Source organism: Nannobrachium achirus (genome assembly GCF_963921795.1).
Source record: "Nannobrachium achirus genome assembly, chromosome: 22".
Classification (NCBI taxonomy): Eukaryota; Metazoa; Chordata; class Actinopteri; order Myctophiformes; family Myctophidae; genus Nannobrachium; species Nannobrachium achirus.
In genome coordinates, this window is record NC_137829.1 from 20,239,117 (window position 1) to 20,262,897 (window position 23,781).

The 23,781-nt window shown below is 44.6% G+C and overlaps 4 protein-coding genes across 4 annotated transcripts in view; all 4 read left to right on the forward strand.

Annotated features, from left to right (window-relative positions):
- Positions 1–6,989, forward strand: part of xpo4 (exportin 4) — a 98,740-nt gene extending 91,751 nt beyond the window's left edge. Inside the window, exons 22-24 of the mRNA XM_080753258.1 lie at positions 1,243–1,360; positions 1,940–2,032; positions 2,488–6,989. Of these exons, the coding sequence (XP_080609384.1) occupies positions 1,243–1,360; positions 1,940–2,032; positions 2,488–2,685 (409 nt within the window). The 3' untranslated portion in view covers positions 2,686–6,989. The remainder of the gene's footprint in view (positions 1–1,242; positions 1,361–1,939; positions 2,033–2,487) is intronic.
- Positions 6,990–8,748: 1,759 nt separating this feature from the next.
- LOC308307475 (importin subunit alpha-1-like) lies at positions 8,749–10,281 on the forward strand (the record flags this gene model as incomplete). Its single annotated transcript, XM_080752740.1, has 1 exon — positions 8,749–10,281. The coding sequence occupies one exon, from the start codon at positions 8,749–8,751 to the stop codon at positions 10,279–10,281; it is 1,533 nt and encodes a 510-aa protein (XP_080608866.1).
- A 2,059-nt stretch (positions 10,282–12,340) lies between these two features.
- Positions 12,341–13,102, forward strand: LOC308307476 (uridine-cytidine kinase 2-A-like; the record flags this gene model as incomplete). Its single annotated transcript, XM_080752741.1, has 1 exon — positions 12,341–13,102. One exon carries the CDS (start codon positions 12,341–12,343, stop codon positions 13,100–13,102), a length of 762 nt encoding a protein of 253 aa, XP_080608867.1.
- Positions 13,103–16,598: 3,496 nt separating this feature from the next.
- On the forward strand, positions 16,599–22,766 carry LOC308307477 (phosphatidylinositol 4-kinase alpha-like; the record flags this gene model as incomplete). Its single annotated transcript, XM_080752742.1, has 1 exon — positions 16,599–22,766. The coding sequence occupies one exon, from the start codon at positions 16,599–16,601 to the stop codon at positions 22,764–22,766; it is 6,168 nt and encodes a 2,055-aa protein (XP_080608868.1).
- Between the last annotated feature and the right edge of the window lie 1,015 nt (positions 22,767–23,781).

Genomic DNA, 23,781 nt, shown 5'->3' on the forward strand with positions numbered 1-23,781 from the left:
CACTACCATCCACTTCAATTGAGAACAATATGTTTTATCTTTATCTTGTCCCTTTAGCCTGACACATTTGTAGCTCTTCTTTAACTCACTGAACGCCATAAACGTCTTATACGTCTTTGGACCTCGGTGCCATAAACGTCTTTTACGTCTTTTTAATTAATCAAAAGTTTTATCATTTTTTCATAATTGTAATTTCAAAAAAATCGCTCTAGAAGTTGGCCATATGCCTCCGTGACCTGAGCGATACGGCCGATTTGACTGTAGCACCAGTGTAACACAGTCCGGCGGAAAATCGGTATAGCCGAAGATTGGTTCCGGCCGTTTAAATGTTATCTAAAACGTTCGTTTATACACTTTCCCGTGCATCCCTGACGAACTATAAGTACTCAAAAAACGCAGAAAATTCTCAGGATTCCAGCGGTGCCATCCATTCTTCTCTACCTATCCTTGATCGCGATCGCCAGGGTTCCGAAGTGTGTTAGCATGCTAGCTAAAAGGCCTGGCCAAAATGTAAACAACAGGCCCAAACCAAAAAAAAGATGGACGTCTTCTTCCTTCTTCTGTTAGTTGATCAGATAGTAGGAGACCACCCTCTGGTGGTTTTCAAATGGTATTGCACTCCAGATTGCACATAGGGCCCATCACAGCACACACATATGATGATGATCAAGACATCTTACACATGTTCTATTGAAGCCCAAATCTAATGATAGGATATATATATATAAATATACATGTTTTCCTTTGTAAGAGGGGTAGTGTGGCTTTCGATAGAAGCATAGATTTATATATGTAATTTAAGTACAAAATATGATTTTGGCCCCCATAAAAAGGCAAAATTAAGCAAAATGGCTGGCACCAGTTTTGTAGATTTTGAATAAAGGGTGGCATTCACTGAGTTAATCAAATGTATGCAGTCAGAAAAGGGTATTTATTTTGCAACCTAATAGGCAGCTGAGAAAAATGTAATAAATTATGTATTTTTTAATTAATTATTCATCTTTAATGTATTTTTGTTAGTTAGAACAGTTAGAACATATGTCAAAGGAACCTCAACTCTAATTAATAAGGTAATGGCTACATAAGTGCCATAATCCGATTAATCGGTTAAATAATCGACCGATTAATTGATTATGAAACATAATCGTTAGTTGCAGCCCTAGTGTGTTGGTGGGTGTACTGTATGCGCATTGAGAACAGCCTGTGAATACAGCATGTGTTGCCCCTTAACCGTGTGTTCAGGATGAGTTCAGAGGTGAGCCAGCTGTGTCTAGAAGCTCTCTCTCCCCTGGCAGAGCAGTGTGCCAAGACGCAGGAGAAAGACACACCCCTCTTTCTTGCCACGCGGCACTTCCTCAAGGTAAGGAAAGATAATATAAACGCCTGGCCACTGTAATAACCTTAATGTGGTGTCAAATAATGAACTGTATTGAATACAAAATTGGAATCAACTTGGCTCCCGGTTCGATTCCCTGGTCCGGCATGAAAAATCTGGGTGGGGAGGTCAATGGTCACCCTGAAGAGCCCTTGAGCAAGGCATAATACTGTGGTTGTACTGGTCGGCACCCATGTTTTTGTGTGTGTGTGTGTGTGTGTGTGTGTGTGTGTGTGCGTGTGCGTGTGCGTGTGTGTGCGTGCGTGTGTTTGTGAGAGAGAGTGTGAAACAGCATTGCTGCAAAAGAGCATTAATTCTCAGCAACCTCCCCTGCTGGGTACAGGGCATGACGTGAAGTTAAATGTTCAAAACGGTCGATGTTTGACCTATTTCCGAACATCATATAAACAAATGTAAAGGTAGGCCTGGGATCCTAGGATTGTGGCTTCGACACAGTGGTAAAATCAAAAGAGGGGGTTGAATGTGTGAATAAATATAGCATCAAAAATCAAATCAAAGTTTTGAAAATAACCAATAGTGAATAATTGTTCATGTCTTTTGTAGTTGGTGTTTGACATGCTGGTGCTGCAGAAACACAACACAGAGATGACGGTGGCTGCCGGGGAAGCCCTGTATACACTAGTGTGTCTTCATCAAGTGAGTATCCAGTACCAGTACCGAGGGAGGTCCCCAAATTATTTTGGGGGGTCCCCAGATGATTAATTTAATGTGCAACATTGTTTTCTCACTCAACAGTAAACAGACCAACAAAGTTTAAGTGTATAGAGGGTATATAAACATTTCTAAAGTGACAATTTAAGGACTCTACAAAGGCGTTGCGAGGCGTTGTGAGCATGTAGATCTGCTATGTAGATCTGCTATTTTCACAATAGAACTGTGTTATACAAAATGTAATGCCTCAACTCTTAGTGTTGTTCAACAACATGAACAAGTAACCAACCAACATGTATCTGCATGCTATAACTACTGTAGCATCCAGCAAGAAAAGGGAAATAAGAAGGTATACAAGGGGAGAGAGGAGTGCTACCACAGGACACAGTGCTTCTCCGGGTTGACATGAGTCTGACGTTCTGCTGCGTTTTGTCCCGCAGGCCGAGTACTCTGAGCTGGTGGAGACTCTCCTGTCGTCCCAGAGAGACGCTGTCATCTACCAACGCCTGGCCGACGCCTTCAACAAACTGACAGCCAGCAGCAGCCCGCCCACCATGGACCGCAAGCAGAAAGTGTCCTTCCTCAAGAGCCTGGAGGAGTTTGTGTCCAACGTGGGAGGCCTCCTCTGTGTCAAATAACCACTGGTCCATCCGCCTGCCCTCAACTCAACCCACCCGGCAGAGTAAAAACCTACCCACCACCCCACCCCCCGAAACCCCTGAATAACTATGGGTAGAAGACACGGCCTGATGCCCTCTGAGATACCTCGCACTGGTCTCAAGGAACACTTAGGTCTCTCTACCAGTTAGGGGAATCCCTCTGCACCCTCTTCGACCCCCCCTCCCAACCCCTGTGGTATCGCCGTGCCCGCTCCACTCCACCCAGCTTAGACTGACAGACTTAGTGTACCACCCTGCCTACAAAACCGACCAATCACAGAAGAGGACTTCCAGAGCAGACAGACGGACTCGGGACGGACTCGGGGGCATATCCTGAGGGACAGAGAGAGCACTGAAATGACTTGTTTTCTAATGAAGTGGCTGATGATAGGAGGCAGCGGCGTGCGTGGTGCTGTTGTTGTGATGTTGTCCTCTCCCCAACAAACCTTTCAATTTATCCCCGGAGGTTCCTAGAGCAAGTTCTAAAAGTGGATTCCAGCGACTTTGTGGGTTCCTTTATGGGGGTCTAAAATGACCCATACCGCAAGTCTGGAACCAAATTTGGTTCCATTTGTATACTGTCAGAGTCAAGGGGAGACCTTGAAACGTAAACGTTTGAGAAACACTGTCGCATACACACACATGCCGTGTGCGCGCACACACACGATGTTGACCTTGCGGATTGAAAGAGATGTTGAAGGAGAGGTGGGTGGACTTGACATAGAGGATACATGGTGATTGGGTGATTCACCAGTCCCTCCCTGTTATCCAATTGGTGTTTACTTGTCCCAGGCAGTAGTGCGGGTGCTTGGGTATGATCAGTGAGGAAAGAGTTTTTTGTTTTGTTTTGTTCCAAGAACGTCTCAGTGCCTCTTCCTCCTCCTGTGAGTTCTCCTCCTATTCCTCTCCCCGACCCCATCCCCATGCTTAAACCCTTCTCAGAGTGCCTTTGTGTTCTTGATTGTTTTGTTTGTGTGTGCGTGTGTGTGTTCATGTGTACACGTACACACTAGGGATGGGACGATAGGCAATAGTATTATCGTTTATCGTGATTAAAAAACACTCACGATAATCGTATCGTGGAGATTTAAGTTATCGTGAAATCGTCGTCATGCACCGGGATCAATTCCCCTTGTATTTGCCGAACTGCATATCCGGTACCATTTAAACCCTCTATTTGTAAAACATACTTATAATATACTGTAGGTACTTGATAGTCTTTTTCTCACTCTCTACCAAATCTCTTTGCCAAAAAATAGCCGATCTACAAGCTCACAACGCATCACGTTGCAACGCGTTGTGAGCTTGTCTGTGCATCTGCTATTTTCTTATTTATTTTTTTGGGCAAATGTTCCGCCCCAGGATAATGGATGTTGAGGATATTCTGATTATCGCACGATAATATTGTAAATCGCTTTGGTCATAATAATCGAAATATGAAATTTTCATTTCGTCCCATCCCTACTACACGCACAGCAAGCTTAAATCATGCGATGCTCATACAGCGACAAATTGTGCCTGCCATAAAATAGTCAACACACATGCACGCACACACACACACACACACACACTCACAATAAGTTGCCATGACAACAGAGGATCGGTCCCTATTGCTTTTGTGTGTGTTTTGCGGAAGCAAACGAAGGAGGATGAACACTTTGAGATGAAAAATAACCAAAACTAGTTGTTCATTAAAGGGTGTAAATATGTTTTCAATAAGAGGAAGAAATACAAAAGAATGACTGAAAAGTTTTTGTATGATAATAATGGCAGAAGAAGTACATTTTTTATGAGTTCATCTTAATGGGGGGGGGGGGGGGGGTCTTCTGGCTCTGAAATGTGAGTGGTTTTGGAATTTAATTTCTCTTCTCTTGGATTGTATTTTTTTTTTTTTTTTTTTTATCTTGTGTTGGCCCCTTCTTCTCCCCCCCCACTTGAACACAGTTTGTTCTGACTGTTAAGCCATGGAAGAAGGCCTCCACTAGGCAGCTTTTCGGCCTTTAAGAAACGAAAAAAAAGAAGAATTGTCAAAAACAAAGGTTTAGCAACAACCATTTAAGTTTGTACTTTTCTATTATTGCATCTACACTCTCAACACTTCAAGACACTGGATTGAAGAAGAGGCTGTGCTGTTGAAGGACAGCGATGACAACCAAAAAAACAAAGGAACAGAGCCACCGTGTAGTTCTCAACCTGTGGGTCGGGACCCCCAGAGGCGTCCCCAAATTATTTTGGAGGGTCCCCAGATGTTTAGCTAAATGTTAATATTGTTTTCTCACTCAACAGTAAACAGACCATCCATCCATCTTCAACCGCTTATCCGTAATCAGGTCGCGGGGGTAACAGTTCCAACTGAGACTTCCAGATTTCCTTATCCCGAGCAACTTCCAACACTCCCTCAGGGAGTATACAGAGGCGTTCCCAAGCCAGTTTGGAGATATAATCCTACCATCTGGTCTTTGTAAACAGAATTTAAGGACTTTAAAGACCTAGTCTACCTCTGGTCAAACTTCGGTCAAATTGTCAAATATTAGCGGCAGAAATTGTGAAAGTATAGCAGATCTACATGCTCTCAACGCCTCGCAAAACGCAAGACGTTGTGAGTATGTAGTGTGGATCAGCTATTTTCACAATGGAATAGATCGAGTCAAACTAAATGTAACACCCTAACTCCTACAATTCCAAGTGTTTGTGCAGGGTGGGGGTTCCCCAGTTAAAATGTGATTATTTGGGTGTCGCAGACTGAAAAAGGTTGAGTACCACTGGTGTAGAGCAGTGCTTCTCCTCTGCTGGTGCCTTTCTGTCCTAGACGGTAAAACCATGTGTTCATTTATACTCTGAGAGGGTACAAATGGAACTGAAGTTTCTGAACTGACCCCTTATGGCAGTGGTTCTCAACCTTTTCAGGCCGCGACCCCCAAAATAATCATATTTTAATGGGATTATATTTTGTATAACTCGGTTGGTTCTATTGTGAAAATAGCAGTGAGCATGTAGATCGGCTATTTTCACAATTTCTTCCTCTAATACTTGACAATTTGGCCAATGTTTAATTTGTCATAGAGGTACTAAAAAGTCCTTAAATTGTCACTTAAGAAATGTGCAGATACCCCTCTATAAACTTGAACTTTATGTTGGTTTGTTTACTGTTGAGTGAGAAAACAATGTTGCACATTAAGTTAATCATCTGGGGCCCCCCCAAAATAATTTGCCACAGGTTGAGAACCACTGCCTTATGGCACTGTTTCCCAAACACGGGGTCGGGACCTATCTTTGGGTTGTGGACCAATTTTTATGGGTCTTTTTTTCTGTTTCCTACATAAAAAAATCTCTCTCTTTCAACGGGAAAACAATTGGTTAAATTGAAAACAATTTCAAAAAAATTCAAAGTATTTAATAAATAAAATGAGGAAATCTAACAATTCCCATAAATAAATAAATACAAAATGTGTGCCGTAATGAAAATAGCAGATCTACAAGCTCACAGTGAGGCATGAAGTGACGCGTCGACGTTGTGACCTTGTAGATCTGCTATTTTCACTATTTTTGTCCTGTTTGGCAAATGTCTAATTTCTCTTTTGGGTCTCGAGCGAAAAGGTTTGGGGAATCAAATTGGGTTCATTCTTCGTTCACATTTTGTACCCTCTCAGAGTTCCAAATGGGTGAATGGACACTGAGACGTTTACTGTGGGCTGGCACTCCAAAGCATCACCTGGTGTGTCAAGTCTAAACAAGTCATTCAGGCCTAGAATTATTTAATGCTTTAACTATTGAAAAATAGCTGATATACAAGCTCACAGCGAGCTTGTAGATCTGCTATCTTTGAAAAGTTTTTTTTTTTCTTTTCTTTTTTCTTTTTTTTTTTGCAATTCTTTGAATATATATTTTTTTAAAGCGAACATTTGTAACTCAAATATTTGCTTCTTGGTGGTCCCTGGAACAACATATTTTGAGATGGGGGTCCGTGGCCAAATACATGTAATTTTGGGGATCCTTGACATGAAAAAGTTTGAGAACCACTGATTTAGAAGAAGGATTTATTTTAGAAGACATTTATAGAATCGGGTCAGAAATATTCAAAGACTTGCACAAATGTTCACTATTTAAAAATAAATAACAGATCTACAAGCTCCCAGCGCTTTGAGCCTGTATATCTGCTATTTTTTTTTAAGTAAAATCGTAAGATAATGGTTAAAGTGTTTAAATCTAAAGTGACACAGATTTGCGTTCGGGTCTAAACAAGTCCTTAATGGGACCTACTGTAATAATGACAAGCAACAGTACCTGTGGGTCTTAGGCTGGAGTTGAGAACCATTGGTTAAGAGCACTATCCTGGTTATTTTGGAATGGCTGATTGAATTGTTAATGACATAATGTAAAAGTGTACATAAAGGTATTGTATAAAATGTTCTGACTTAAGACTTTTTTTTTTCTTTTTTTTTTATCGCTGGATGTTAGTAGCTTTGTTTTAATGTTTTTTATCTAGTCTAGCATTGAATACAGAAACCGTTACATGTACAGTTCATTCTCAGAAAATTAGAATATTGTGTAAAAAATCATTGCAGATGCCATAGCACCCCAAATCATAACTGACTTTGGAAACTTCTCACTGGACTTCAAGCTACTCTGACTTCAGAAGGTTGACATTTCTCTAATATAAATCCTTGTTGTCTCGTGTAATTTTGAAATATGGACTTTTGATATTCATGAGCTGTATGCCATAGAAATTCAATTTTTGAACAAAAGTTTGGAATCATTCGCTGAATGTGCAATGTATCTAGAATATATGAAAGTTTCAAGAAATGTATGAATGTTTCAAGGATGTTTACATTTACAAAATATTCTAATTTCTGAGATTGATCTGTATATTGTATATGAGTTAGTAACTGCGTCTGCAGCCAAGGAACTAGGATGTAATTCTCTCATTTGCAAATCCCGCCCCATTCTGCCCTGTTACTATGGTGGTACAAATGACCCTGGGCAGATTGTTTTTTATAGTGGCAGTGAATGGGGGGAGAGGGTATTTTCATTGCCTCATTATTGCAATTTAAAGTACCAAAGGAAAAACATCTAGGTGATATTAATAAAAAGGGAAGACAAAGGTACAGTAGTTACATTGCAAAACAGGGGGTTTTCCCCGAAAATATATGTTTTAATTTGTTTAATCCCAGTGGGACAGAATCACCATTGCAGATTCTTTTATAGTGGAGGATGGGGGGAAAAAGATTTTTCATAGCCTCATTACAGTTATATAAAGTACCAAAAAAAAAACACATCTACGTGATATTAATAAAAAGGGAAGAAAAAAGTACAGTAGTTACATAGCAAAACAGTAGTTTTCCCCCGAAAATATATCTTTTAATTAGTTTAATCCTCTGGATCAGGCAGAGAGATAAATAGAAAGAGAAAGCGCAGTGCATCTTGGGTAGGAAGATGACAGACAGATTATAGTTCTACTCACATAATAGGCTGGCTTTCGTAATTCTGCCCATTTAAAATATATGTACCCAATCGTAACTCTTAGTTACATTGATAAGGTCCATGTGAACTAGTCTGTTGAAGCTTATTCATTATAATGAGCAAAATCTCTATCACCTCGCGGGGCCGTACTGCACGCACGCCGTGTCGCGCAGTGCCCACGGTGATGAAAGCCTAAAGCAACATTCTCCACTGCACAAACTCCACCCCCGATAGCAAAAAGTGAATGATTTTTTCTGGTTGGCCAGTCAGGGAGTCTCAGGGACCAATCAGAAGGCTGACAAACGGTGAATTACTGTTTATATCTCTCTCCATATATGGGTTTCAGCCAATGAGATTGTGAGAGTTTGGGGATCTACATATACTGGACACAAAATCGGTGCACACTCATAGCATAGGCTTCCCTGATTGGCTAAGCCAACCCATTGGCTTTGTTGATTGGCCAAGTTTCGTCACAATGACGTTGCATATACAATTTAAGCTAAGAGCCTGGATGAAACCAGATGAAACCAGAATCCCGGCAAGGGACAATTCATTGTGTTTCCCCTTGAACACGTGTTGGAAATGTCTGAGATAGCTTCGCGTCTTACCAAGTTCAAGAACAAGGGAAGAGACGCCAACGAGCTTAGGAGCTGCAGAGTCGACATTGTTGCCCAACTTCGCAAAACTAAGAGAGATGACCAGATCTTGAAAAGAAGAAATGTGTCAACTCTCCCAGATGAGCAAACTTCACCTCTTCAAGACATTGTTACTGGAATAAACAGCAACATCTTTGACAAACAACTCCAGGCTACCCAAGCTGCGAGGAAGCTGTTGTCACGTGAGAGTCCTCCTCCCATTGACCACATCATCAAAGCTGGCCTGATCCCCAGGTTTGTTGGTTTCCTGGGTCTGGACTCCGCTCCCATCCAGTTTGAGGCCGCCTGGGCTCTGACCAACATCGCTTCTGGGACACGAGAGCAGACGGCTGCAGTCGTGGAGGGCGGAGCCGTTCCTGCTTTAATTAACCTGGTCGGCTCCCCCTACCGTCACATCAGTGAGCAGGCCGTGTGGGCCCTGGGAAACATCGCCGGTGATGGATCGGCTCTCAGAGACAGGGTCATCAATCACGGAGCCGTAGAACCACTGCTTAATCTTCTGGACGTTCCCGACCTATCCACGTTCACTCCCGGCTACCTGAGAAACGTCTCATGGATGCTGTCGAACCTTTGCCTCCACAAGGACCCCTACCCGCCCACGGCGGCCATAAAGCAGATCCTGCCCGCGATCGTTCGTCTGCTCTGCCATGACGACAAGGAGGTGCTGGCCTATGCCTGCCGGGCCGTATCCTACCTGACCGATGGCGGCAAAGATCGCGTCCAGGAGTGCGTGCTTCAGACCGGTCTCATCCCTCGCTTAGTACAGATGCTCGGTTCTGAACAGCTGTCCGTCGTGACTCCCTCGCTGCGCGCCATCAGCAACATTGTGAGTTGTACACATGTTGAGCAGACTCGGGCAGTGCTGGATGCCGGAGTGCTGGCCACGTTCCCGCGGCTGCTGCGCCACTACAAGCTAAACGTCCAGAGGGAAGCGTCGTGGGCCCTGTCCAGCATCGCAGCAGGAGCGGACACCCAGATTCAGGAGATCATCAACGCAGGTCTAGTCCCGTGCCTGATCGACGTTCTCAGACACGGTAACTATGAGACCCAGAGAGGGGCCGTGTGGGCCATTACCAACATCACCCACAAGGGCACCGTTGAACAGGTGATGTACCTTGTTCAGGCAAACGTGCTAGAGCCTCTCCTTAATCTGCTCTCCACAAGGGACAGTACAATAATCTTCATCTTGGAAGCTATCACCAACATCTTACTATCTGGAGAGAAAATTGGTGAATTAGACAAGCTTTGCCTGATGATTGAAGAATGTGGTGGGCTGAGCACGATCGAGGCCCTGCAGTCCCATGAGAGTGAGAAGGTCTACAGAGCTTCTCTCAACCTTATCGAGAAATATTTCCCGGGTGAAGAGATCTTTGAGTTGGTACCCCCGGAAGCAAAGACTGAAGGCTATGCATTCCAGAGCAGTGAAAACCAAAGCACTTTAAACTTATTGAATACCTAATATACTATACCTAATATTACCGGTTTATTGAGCGGTGCTCCTGGAAGGAGCTAAGCTCCAACATCTGGCTTTGTCCAGTCCCCCAACATTTCCAGGCTCTGAAGCGTGGCCTACATCTAGTCATAGACGGCTCAAAGTTTGTTGTGCGCCCAGGGTCCCATTGGCCAGGCTTCTGTTCTCAGTGACGTCACCACCAACATGTGCGACCTGATATAAATAACAGCAAGTTGGCACCTCGACAGAGCGCAGTCTAGTTAGTCTTTTTTTTACAATAAGAGTAGACCTATTAAAAAGGTGGTGCCATAGTTGTGTACTTTTTCTGTTATGTATGTGTCTATGGAGTTAACATTACTCTAAAAGACCACTGGGGTGTGGTAATATTATGTAAATTTGCCTTCCTGTATATTTTTGGTTTCTTCCTGAAAGCCGAAAACCTCAAAGTCAAAAGGCCTGATCGAAAAACACTGAGTTAATGTCATCATAGAAACACTGTGGGTGTGGCTAACCTCAGCTGGGTCACCATTCACCTGACAACCAGGCATACTTAATGAACTGATGGGTGTGGCCACATAAAAACATAATTTTAAACACTTTCTTCACACTTATTCTTTGAACTTGTCTGGTCACAAGTGGATGACAGGAACTGGATAAACACTGATTTTCTCCCAAAACAATTGAGAAAGACTTTTTGTACTGGATGAGGAGCAGTGGTGGAAGGTAAGTAATTACATTTACTTAAGTACTGTAATGTACAACTGTGAGATATTCTTTACTTTAGCTGAGGATTTGCAATTTTCAATACTTTTACTTCTACTTCACTACATCTCAGAGGCAAATATTGTACGTTTTACTCCACTAGAACTTTTACAACTAAAACATTTATTACAAAATGTTTAGATTTGAATTATTATTACAAAACAATAACATACATTAAAGGGCAAGACCACTTTGGTAAGATTTGTGTTGTGTAGTTGCCTTGCCGTGATGTAACTCCAATGGTGGGCGAGAAATCATGAATAATTTCTCCATTGACTAGAAAAATAAGTAAAGAATGTCAACTTCCTTTAGATTTTGTACTAATTGAAGATCCGGATCTGCGGATCCAGTCAGGGTTGTCTTCCTAATAAAATAGCTAAATCAACAGAAAGTTGACATTTAAAAATCAAACTGTACTGGGTTTGGTGATGTTCTATATTGTCATAATCAGCTTAGTTTGAGTTTGTTTTCAGGCTAAAAGAGTGCCTCCTGAGCCCAGTGGGAGCTGCAATGTACAGTAAGTCAATGAGGAACATATTAAATGATCAAACCATTGGAGTTACGGTACATTATGTTGTTGTGGCAACTACACAACCCGAACCTCTACCAAAGTGCTCTTGCTCTTTAACCAAAGTTTAACTTTGGCTATTTGAAAATGTCTGATCTAAAAGCTCACAACAAGTCGCATTGCGATAGCAGATCTACAAGATCACAATTTGTGACGCATTGTGAGCTTGTAGATAGGCTATTTTCAAATGGCAGAAATGTATATACTTATACACCACTAATATATTGTAAATATTGTAATTTTTACTTGGTCAAAGTTACTTTGTAGATTATGATTACAAGACATACATTAACCTTGTAGATCTTTGTTGTAGAAACTTGTGAAATGGGACAACCTGCATAATAACTGTTTTTGTTTGGGTAAAGATCACGCCATAAATAAATATAGTGGAAACAAGACCGCACTCTGTCGAGGTGTCAACTTGCAAACTTGTGCACTCGTGTCCATATGTGGCCTACTTGTGTGCCAGCAGAGCACGCAAGTACTGTGATTGGTGCTGTCTGTGTGTATGTGGGTGGGCAAGTTGGCACTCTGTCGAGGTGCCAACTATCACCATGTTATTTATATCAGGTTGCATTTGTTGGTGGTGACTTGGCTAAAGCCATATACGGGAAAGCCATATATAGTTATATCCTGTCCTCACATGATTGGCTGAGAGGTGTAACCTATGTCATGCCTCATTGGACAGACTGGATACTTAAGGTGTGTCCTTCGAGAACTCGTAGCATAGCAGGTATGGCTGAGGACAGTGACCTTGGCGAGCACGTCAGTGTTGTCCACCAACCTTTCCTCATCGGTGTGTCCGGAGGCACTGCCAGTGGCAAGTCCTCTGTGTGCGACAAGATCATGGAGCTGCTGGGACAGAACGAGATCGACCACCGCCAGCGGCAGGTGGCCATCCTCCGCCAGGACAGCTTCTACAGGGAGCTCACCCCGGAGGAGATGGCCAAGGCACTGAAGGGCCAGTTCAACTTTGATCACCCAGACGCCTTTGACAACGAGCTGATCGCCAAGACACTCAGACAGGTGATGCGGGGCGAGGCCGCCCTGATCCCCGTCTATGACTTTGTCACAAATTCCAGGAAAGAGGAATCTGTGACGGTGTACCCAGCCGACGTGGTGCTGTTTGAGGGAATCTTGACATTCTACTCCCAGGAGATCCGGGACCTCTTTCAGATGAAGCTGTTTGTAGACACGGACGCAGACACGCGGCTTGCTCGCAGAGTTCTAAGGGACATCAGCGATCGAGGGAGGGACCTGGCACATGTGCTGACACAATATTTAACCTTAGTTAAACCATCCTTCGAGGAGTTCTGTTTGCCCACAAAGAAGTATGCAGACGTTATCATTCCACGAGGAGTAGATAACCTTGTGGCTATCAACTTGATAGTACAGCACATCCAAGACATTCTAAATGGCGGCTTCAGCAAGCGCCACAATGGCTGCGTGAACGGCAACAGCACTCGGGCGTCCGAGTCCAGCAGCCGCCCACACTGACCATGCCACACTCGTCGATGGGTTAACGCTGTGGGGGAGGGGGCATGTAGCACAAGCAATAAAGCAGGAATAAGGAATGTTATTACTAGATGCGTTTAAGGCTTGGCTGTAAAAGAGGTGCTAGCCGTCTATGAGAGGGTCTGTCTGTGTGTCTGTCTGTGTCCAGAGTTAATCTCATGAACCTCTGGACTGATTAGCACCAAACTTGGTTTGCACACTGCTAGGAGGTGACAAGTACCAACACCAGGCCTGGAATTTTGACACATTAGGGGCAAGGCCACCAGGCCTTTGGTGTTGTAATGTTTTTGAGGGCACAAAGGCAAATGCCAGGGCATAAAGGCCATCAAATAGAAAAGTGGTTTTGAAAAATAATTAAATGCATAGCTATCAGTGTTATCAGTATCACTGTTTCACTGAACAGTATTTCTAGTTTCACATAATAATTTACAAATTAGTCAACTCCTGAGTCAAATGTTCGAACATGCTCAGCCTTGGACAAATCAGAGTCACTAGATTAATTTGAAGATGGGGAGGTGTGTGGTTAAGAATTAAGAATCTCAACAAAAGAGATCAAAAGCGGTTTGACAGGAATGAGCCACAGGAGAAAACTCTGAAATCAGCTGGGGCATTGTAGCCTCAGGGCATGTCATGTTTTGAGAGGCAGATGTCCAAACTGAGGGGCCAAAGATTCCTGACCTGACCAATATTTTTTTTCACAATGTTTTTGAATCTGGTCACATGATGTCTGATATCCATTTTGTGACAAAACCATGGATATGAGTCTGACCATGGAATAACACTGTTTGAACATTATGTTTATATTTATTAATTTGGTCCTAATACCTTTACAAGAGTGCAATCCTAGCATGAAGTGACCTTTCTATCCACCTGGTTCCTGCAAGGATTTTTTACTGTAGAATTATAGGCTATGTGGGACACATTCGGAGAACAGCAGACATACAAGCTCACGTCGAGTCGCAGATGCAACCGTGTGAGCTTGTAGATCACTCAGCTGCGATGCTAGAACTGCCGCACACCTTATGCACGATGGGACGTTGGAAACGTGTGGATACTGTACATGCTCAAAATGTCCTGCGAAGCTTGGCCAATACCAAGCAGGACAGACATAAAAATAGCAGATCTACAAGCTCACAATGCATTGTGATGCCACATGTTGTGAGCTTGTAGAATTTGTGCGACCTCCGTGTGACAGGATTACACCGAATGGGGCATTCATTTACAAAAGAAACATAAAAAGTTTAAATATGGAGAGACAAGGCTTCTGCCCAACAGCGCTGGCAATATAATAGCGTTGGCAATAATTCATTATCATTATATAGTATTGTTAAATCAATTGCATGTGGGGTTTAGTTTAAACAGTTAACGATATGAGTCATAGAAAGAAGACATTGAGTTGACTGAAGGTTCTGCACAACATATTTTATGAAATAAATAAAAAAGGCACAGCTTGATGTGTCATATTTCATAAAATATGTTGTGTTCTAAATCCAGAACCTTCAGTCAAAATTAGAATGAGCTCTTTGTGAATGTCCACATTAAAGGAGTAGTTCACCCCCAAAATGACTTTTTTCTATTGATTGACTCATGCCATGGAGAGTAGAGTTCAATAATATTTTTTGGTTTCTGTCACATTCCTAAGACAAAGATTTGATTCGAGTAAATTTACCCCCATTGATTCCGGATGGGGACCCGTTTCGAAACGGGTCCCCATCCGGAACGAATTATTGTTATCAAAATTGCAGGGGTAAGGCATGGACGCAAATAGAGCCCTATATCTTTCTTCCTCTGTCCCTCTCTCTTTCTCTCACACACATTTTTTGTCTCTTCTTTTCCATCTCTCTCTGTTGTAGTTCTATAACTCTACGTCTTTGTACAATGTTTAGTTGTACTGTATATGGCATACTTTGTAAAGCTGTTCACCTGTGTCTGTCTGTCTGTCCATCCATCCAGACTGTGACCAGTGTAAGGAGTTCTTAGAGCCAGGAAGACCCTGCCTAAGAGATTTCAGGTACGAGTAACTGTGTGCACTGTACGGTGACGGGTTTCCTTTCCGACACATCCCCATTCGGAACACCAGGTTACCATTCACCAGTGTCGGCCGGTTAACATTCACCAGCGTTAGTTTTACTGAGGTTAGGGTTAGGGTTAAGGTTAGGTTTAGGTGGTCGGAATAGCGATGTGTCGGAGTGCCGATAATATGTAACCGCTCTGTACTAGAGCTGTCTCAATACGCCTGATCCACGATTCGATTCAACTTTCGATTTTAAGCTCACGATTCCTTTTGATTTTCGATATATGATTTTTTTAATCTGCTTTTTCCAGCACTGAGGCCTATCTGATTATTAATTTAGGCTATTATCTTGATTTGTAAAGAAAAAACACTTGTGTATTTCATTATTTGAATAATAACAAATGAAAATGAGAATAACAAAAAGTTTAAAATCAACAATATAAACTTGTCATTAATGTAGTGAGCTGTTATAGTGAGTGATGTAACTCTTTGTTGCTGGAGGTCCAGCCATCTGTTGTTAAGCAGCCCTTCAGTAATTCATGCCTAATTCAACCCTTGCACTGCTCATAATATGAGCCCATCTATATCAAGTGATGCTTTTAATTATTATGGTTAGTGCCATTATTACTGTTGTTGACATATAAGCCTCATATGCATCTGCTTGTTAGTTTGTAACGTGGTTCCAGAACGCTGATCAAATGGTTAAACCCAGTGTTCTCTACCACTGAAAGGGCTCTAATGCTATTAATACAACTGTGCTCCTTATTTCCTCATGTCAATGCCTCCTTGTGTGTGTGTGTGTGTGTGTGTGTGTGTGTGTGTGTGTGTGTGTGTGCGCGCGTGCGTAGCCAATGAGGAGCAGCCAAAGGGTAGATTTTGTGCCCATACATGGTGTTCCATGCAAGCCCATACTGTTTTGTAGGAAAAGTATTTCTTGTATAATCTTCTTCTTTCGTGTATCATCGGCATTGATGATTGGTTGACGACATTTTATTTCACAAGATTTCTTGTTACTTAGGGGAGGCCATGGGGCTGGCTGTCGTCTTCTGCCCCTTGCTGACGTCGGCTTAGGCAGGGTTTGAACCACTCACCTTCCGAATGAAGGGCAAATGCACTAACCACTACACCAACGTCGCGCCCCTCTTGTATAATGATGACATGCTATTGCCTTTATGTGGACTGAAATTTGTATTATATCCTCATATTTGCTCATTATGTCTGGCAAAGCCAAATATGGTTATTAGTTCTGACCTCACAGTGATTGGCGTAAACTACATCATGCCTTGATGCACAGATTGGATACTTAATTGTGTGTAGATTAGACCTGAGTTTCATGTCAGGGCACATATCTCTGCAATGCTAGCTGGATCAAGAGACTTTTATTTCAATACGGTTCTTTCATTAGCCCGCTCTTTAGCTGCCCATCGTCCTGTGCCTTTTGAAAAGGTCCAGAAGCTACAATGCATGTGCCCTTTGGAAGTTCAGGGTGTGTTCACCTTGGATGTACGTCGCAGAGGTGCTGTCATAGCACTAGCTGTGTTTCTAGTGGAGTCTGACTTACAGAACAAAGACACACTTGTGTCTTACTTCCTGAGCCTGTTAAGAGGGCTACCACGGATCCAGTGGATCGAGGAAAGCTCCAGAAAGAAATGGGGAGAATCTCTCCCCATTTCAGAAAACTTCAGCTTCTGTTTAGTAACCCTGTTGTTAGATGTGGCCCAGAGGGACCCAGACTCCAGACAACAGGTATTAGACACCATCATGGAAAGTATGGAGGAGATGCAGGCGATGTGCCAGACGCCTGAAAAACATAACAAAGTGTACCTCTGCAAGTACATTGTTCCCTGCCTACTGGGGTTGACGAGGGCTTTTGGTCGCTATAGCAACACGGACAAGGCTCTTCTGTCCAAGCTGTTTCCTGGGAATTCACCTCAGACACAATGTTTTACGGAGGAGGAGGTGTGGCAGAGGTCCTTCCATGACTTCCACTCCATTATGCCTTCCTCACTGCTGATAGTGTGCCAGAGAGACAGTCCACGTACACACATTGGAACCAACTCGGATACCTCCTCGCCGGTCACTTCTGATGCCAGAGGCCACTCGCCCTGCTCCCCTACAGCTCCAGGTCCACACTGCTTTGAAGGGGCCCACTTGCCTGCCAGCAGTGACGTGTATCCTGACTACTTCTTCTCCAAAGTCAGCTCCAGCTTCTCCATGTCTCCTCTCTTCATGGGAGGAGGGGAAGGCAAGATGGAGGTGCCAGTTGACCTGCTGAGACAGCTCCTCAGCGTGGTGAGGAAATGTGTTAATGACTCCTTTCTAAAAACTCTGGACGCCACGCTGTTGGAAGTCACGGAGGCAAATGCTGGAATCAGCTTACATTACAACATCTTCAGTGACCCTCTCTATGCCTGCATGTTCAAAATGCTGAGAGACACTCTGTACTACTTGAAAGGCTTGCAGCCAGAGTTTGTGCTTGAAGTGCACAACTTTGTCCTGGAGCAGTGCAGCAGCAGCCGGTCTGAGCTGCAGTGCATCCTCCATGACACGGGGCCAGGGGAACCTGGCCTCTTCCAGCTCTGTTGCCAAGCCAGTGCCGCCTGTGTGGACCTCATGGTGTGGGCCATCAATGATGAGCAAGGAGCAAATGAGTTGTGCACCAAGCTGTCAGACAAGCTGCAGTCTAAAACCTCCAGTAAAGTTATCGTAGCTCACATGCCCCTGTTCATCTGTTACCTACAGGGACTTGGACATCTGTGTGAGAGATTTCCAGGATTGGCCCGCTCTGCCACCACCTCTCTCAGGGATTTCCTGATGGTCCCCTCCCCTGTCCTGATAGAGCTCTACAAATACCACAGCCAGTACAACACAAGAAGTAATGACACCAGGATCAATGTAACCAACAAGCACTGCCAGCCAACTTTCAACACCCTGTCCAACAGGAAGAATCGGCCCTCTATGTATGAGCAACTCAGAGATATCTCTATCGACAACATCTGCAGATGTCTCAAGGCCGGTTTGACACTGGTTCCTGTGATAGTGGAAGCCTTTCTGGACAGCCTGTCCAATTGTCTCTACATCTCACAGGAGAGTGAAAAGGATGCACATCTGATCCCAGATCACACCATCAGAGTGCTGGGTCACATCGCAGTGGATCTGAGGGACACGCCCAAGGTCACAGAACCCATCTTGCAGATCCTACAGGAGAGGTTCTGCCAGCCTCCTTCGCCACTGGATGTGCTGATCGTAGACCAGCTTGGTTGCATGGTCATTACTGGAAACCAATACATCTACCAGGAGGTGTGGAACCTGTTCCAGCAGATCAGCGTGAAGGCCAGCTCAGTGGTTTACTCAGCCACTAAAGACTGTAGAGACCATGGATACAGACACTGCTCCCTGGCTGTGATAAATGCACTGGCCAATATTGCAGCCAACTTGCAGGGGGAGCCACTGGTGGACAATCTGATGGTGGACCTACTGAAGTTGTTTGTTCAGCTGGGCCTGGAAGGAAAGAGAGCCAGCGAGAGGGCCTCAGACAAAAGGCCTGCCCTTAAGGCATCAAATAGTGCTGGCAACCTTGGCGTCCTCATCCCAGTCATTGCTGTGCTGACTAGACGCCTTCCACCAATCAAGGAGGCCAAGCCCCGTCTACAGAAGTTGTTCCGTGACTTCTGGTTGTACTCTGTGGTCATGGGATTTGCAGTAGAGGGAAGTGGTCTGTGGCCAGAGGAGTGGTATGAGGGAGTATGTGAAATCGCTACCAAGTCTCCCCTCCTCACCTTCCCCAATGGAAAGCCTCTCCGCTCAGAGCTGCAGTACAACTCGGCCCTTAAGAATGACACAGTCACCCCGGCAGAGCTGAGTGAGCTGCGATCCACCATTATCAACCTCCTGCATCCATCACCAGAGGACTCTGCGCTCATCAATAAGCTGGACTTTGCCATGTCCACATACCTGCTGTCAGTCTACAGATTAGAATACATGAGGATACTGCATTCTAATGACCCCGAAAGGTTCCAAGTGATGTTCAGATACTTTGAAGACAAAGCCATTCAAAAAGACAAGTCTGGCATGTTGCAGTGTGTTATTTCTGTTGGGGATAAGATATTTGATGTCTTCCTGCAAATGATGGCTGAGAAGCCCAAGACCAAAGAGCATGAGGAGGAGCTGGAATGTCATGCCCAGTTTCTATTGGTCAACTTTAACCACACTGACAAAAGGATCCGTAGAGTTGCAGACAAATACTTGGCAGGTTTGGTCGAGACTTTCCCCCATCTGCTGTGGAGTGGCCGTGTGTTGAAGACCATGCTAGACATCTTGCAGACACTCTCTCTGTCACTCAGTGCAGACATCCACAAGGATCCGCCATACTATGACATTCCAGATACTGCCTATATGATCACTGTCCCAGATACGTATGAGGCCAGAGAGAGCATAGTGAAGGACTTTAATGCTCACTATGGTCAAATCCTGAAAGAGGCCATGAAATGGGCACCCTCTATCACCAAGTCCCACCTCCAGGAGTACTTGAATAAGCATCAGAACTGGGTTTCAGGATTGTCCCAGCACACAGGCCTGGCAATGGCCACAGAGAGTACACTGCACTTTGCTGGCAACAACAAACAGAGTTCCACACTAGGTGCTGCTTTTCCTCAGACCATCCAGCTGACCGCGAGGCCAGCCTCTGTGAATAAGGACTACTCAAACTTCATGGCTTCCCTCAACTTACGGAACCACTACACTGGAGAAGTGGCAGGTATGATCCAGTTCTCCAGGCAGACCCACAGTCGGTCAGACCTGACCAAACTAATGGTCTGTTTGACAGCTGACGCTCTGGACAGAAAAGACCCAGAATCCTTCACTCAGGCCATGTTCAAGATGACCGCCCTGTTAATCAGTAGCAAAGACTCTGATCCTCATCTCTTGCATCATCTGTGCTGGTCTCCTCTGAAGATGTTTACTGAACATGGTATGGAGACAGCCATTGCCTGCTGGGATTGGCTGCTGGCTGCAAACAAGGGAGTAGAAGTCCCATTCATGCGTGAAATGGCAGGGGCTTGGCAGAATACAGTGGAACAGAAGATGGGGTTGTTCTCGGAGACTAAGGTAGAAGCAGACCCTCTGGCCGCCTCAGAGGACAGCCAGCCCGTAGCCTGCCCCCCTGACATCATGCCTCACTTCCTCTGGATAGAGTTCCTGGTGCAGAGATTTGAGATAGCCAAGTACTGCAGTGCTGACCAGGTGGAAATATTCACCACAATCCTCCAGAGGTCATTGTCGCACAGTGTCGGAGGAGCCAACAGCGGTCTCAACAAACACGTTGGTGCCATAGGGCCGAGATACAGACTGCTCACCCTGGGCCTTATGCTGCTGCACTCTGATGCCATGACAAATGCCACCATCCGCAATGTGCTGAGGGAGAAGATTTACTCCACAGCCTTTGATTACTTCAGCGTTGCTCCTAAGTTTCCCACGCAGAAAGAGAAACGTCTGAGAGAAGACATCAGCATAATGATCAATTTCTATGCCAGCCTCATGTCAGACAGAAAATATCTGGCTGCCTACCAGCTGGTATCCCCAGACCCTCAGGATAGCCTGTCTGTGGTCACGGTGACAGACAGTCGCAGTAATCTGGATGTGGTTGTAGGTCAGAGGCAGCAGGTGGCTCAGGGATGGATCAATACTTACCCTCTGTCCTCTAGCATGTCCACCACATCCAAGAAATCTGGAACAAGTAAGAAAAACAGCAAAGGCCCTCAGCTGCCCAAGTACTACACCAAACGTAGAACTCTACTACTAGCACTGCTGGCCAGTGAGATTGAGCGCCTGACAACGTGGTACAACCCTCTGTCAACCCAGGAGCTGGCAATCCCCACAGAGCAGTCAGTGGAGACCAGCATCACTAACTGTAGGTACAGATCCCTCAGCCTAACTGAGAAACAGTGGAAGGACAATGTGAACCTAGCCTGGAGCATAGCACCCTGTCTAGCCCTGCAGCTACCTGCCAGGTTCAAGAACACAGAAGCCATTGTATCAGAGGTGACTCGTCTAGTGCGCGTGGACCCAGCTGCCGTATGTGACATCCCAGTGGCCGTCAAGTTCTTAGCAACATGGCAATGCATTGAGGCTGACTCTCCAGAGCTGAGTCACATCCTGTGCTGGGCCCCCGCTGACCCCCCCACCGCACTCTCCTATTTCTCCTCCATGTACCCCCACCACCCCCTGACTTCCCAGTATGGGGTCAAAGTACTCCGTTCCTTCCCACCAGATGCCATTCTGTTTTACATTCCTCAAATTGTACAAGCGCTTCGATATGACAAGATGGGTTATGTGAGAGAATACATTTTGTGGGCCGCTCAGACATCCCAGCTACTGGCTCACCAATTCATCTGGAACATGAAGACCAACATCTACCTGGATGAGGAAGGACATCTCAAAGACCCGGATATAGGTGAGCTGTTGGAGCGCATGGTGGAAGAGATCATTGGCTCTATGTCTGGCCCGGCCAAGGACTTCTACCAGAGAGAGTTTGACTTCTTCAACAAGATCATCAATGTGTCTGCCATCATGAAGCCTTTGCCTAAAGGGGAGGACAGGAAGAGAGCCTGCCTGGAGGCCATGTGTAAGATAAAGGTCCAACCCGGCTGTTACCTCCCCAGTAACCCAGAGGCTGTAATCCTGGATATAGACTACAAGTCTAGCACACCAATGCAGAGTGCTGCTAAAGCCCCATACCTGGCCAAATTCAGAGTGAAGAGATGTGGCATTAGCGAACTGGAAAAACATGTTCTGCAATGTCACTCAGATTCTCCTGACGAGGCTAAGAGTGAAGAGGAGGCCAAGAGAATCTACTGGCAAGCAGCCATTTTTAAAGTGGGAGATGACTGCAGGCAGGACATGCTGGCTCTCCAGATCATTGGCCTGTTTAAGAACATCTTCCAGTTGGTGGGTCTTGACCTTTATGTGTACCCTTACAGAGTGGTGGCCACTGCACCAGGGTGTGGCGTGATTGAGGTCATCCCCGACTGCAAGTCTCGTGACCAGCTGGGCCGGCAGACAGACGTCGGTATGTACGACTACTTCAGGAACCAGTATGGTGACGAGTCAACACAGGAATTCCAGAAGGCGCAATACAACTTCATCCGCAGTATGGCTGCCTACAGTCTGCTGCTCTTCCTTTTGCAGATAAAGGACAGACACAATGGCAACATCATGCTGGACAGTGAGGGCCACCTACTTCACATTGATTTCGGCTTCATTTTTGAGAGTTCTCCCGGTGGTAACCTGGGCTGGGAGCCGGACATCAAGCTGACAGATGAGATGGTGATGATCATGGGGGGCAAGATGGAGGCCACACCATTCAAATGGTTCACGGAGATGTGTGTGAAGGGGTACCTGGCTGTCAGGCCCTATATGGATGCAGTGGTCTCCCTTGTCACCCTCATGCTGGATATTGGTCTTGCCTGCTTCAGAGGACAGACTGTCAAGTTGCTCAAGCAGCGATTTAACCCAAGCATGAGTGAAAAGGAGGCAGCAGCCTTCATCATCAAAGTCATCCAGAACTGCTTCCTCAGTAACAGGAGCAAAACCTATGACATGCTCCAGTACTACCAAAACCAAATCCCATGCTAGACTTCTGTGCCTGTAGCTACAGACACTCGTGTGTGGATGCGTTGTAGATGTCACGTCGACGAACCTGTTTCATTTTCTATGGAGAGCATCTGATGCAAGGTCTTCAATAAAGGTTTTCAAAGCCAGGTTTTCGTCATATCTGAAATGTGCATTTTAATTTGGTTGAATTGAACTTTATGCAAATAAGGTCTTGGGAATCTCTGGTTATTGTCAAACTAAAGTAACGTTGTTTGTCCTGCACCTTGACACTCAGGTGTACTTTTTCATGCAAACTATCAAACTAAGCAATGCTGATCAAATATGAATGAAGGTTATGTCACTGCTCTGCTTATTTCTCGCCACAAATGTTTTCATAAATTCTGTATACTGTAGCACGGTTACAAATTCACTCTATTTATATTGAGTTTGCAAGCGAACGTTTAAGGTGTTCCTTTGGCTCCCAGGCACAACAGAGATCACTAACTATATCTCTGTTCAAACCATGCCCTTGTCTTTTGTATGTGTTATGTATGTGTACGGATTTGTTACATACACAAAGTGTGTTATTTGTGCATGTGTACGGTAACTTGTTTACTAAAGTTACCATTCTTATTGAAGCCCTACCTGTAGGGTGAGAACTTCAAGGGGAGACAAACAATGTGACACAGCAGCACAGTGTTGTGAATACTTTTCTCCTGGTTTTGCTGTCTTTTTTTACCACTATATTGTTTTTGCTCTGCATACTAATGTTGAGTTTTGTTATTTTAGTTTTGGTTGGGAGATCTTACAAGTTAATATGGATGTTTAGGCTAGGGTCCAGCGGCCCGTTGCATGGTTGGCCCAGCAGTTGCTTCACATTATTTTGTTCCTATTGGACCCCTTTTACTGGGATTAGTTTACACTTTATTAGGGCCCAAGCACAAAGTGTGTAGCTCCTATTAAGATTCGCTTCATTATTATTCAGCTGTTTTACGAATAAAGTGTTGTATTATCTCTACGGTGCTGTCGGTTTTTACGAAACTAAGCAATATGGTAG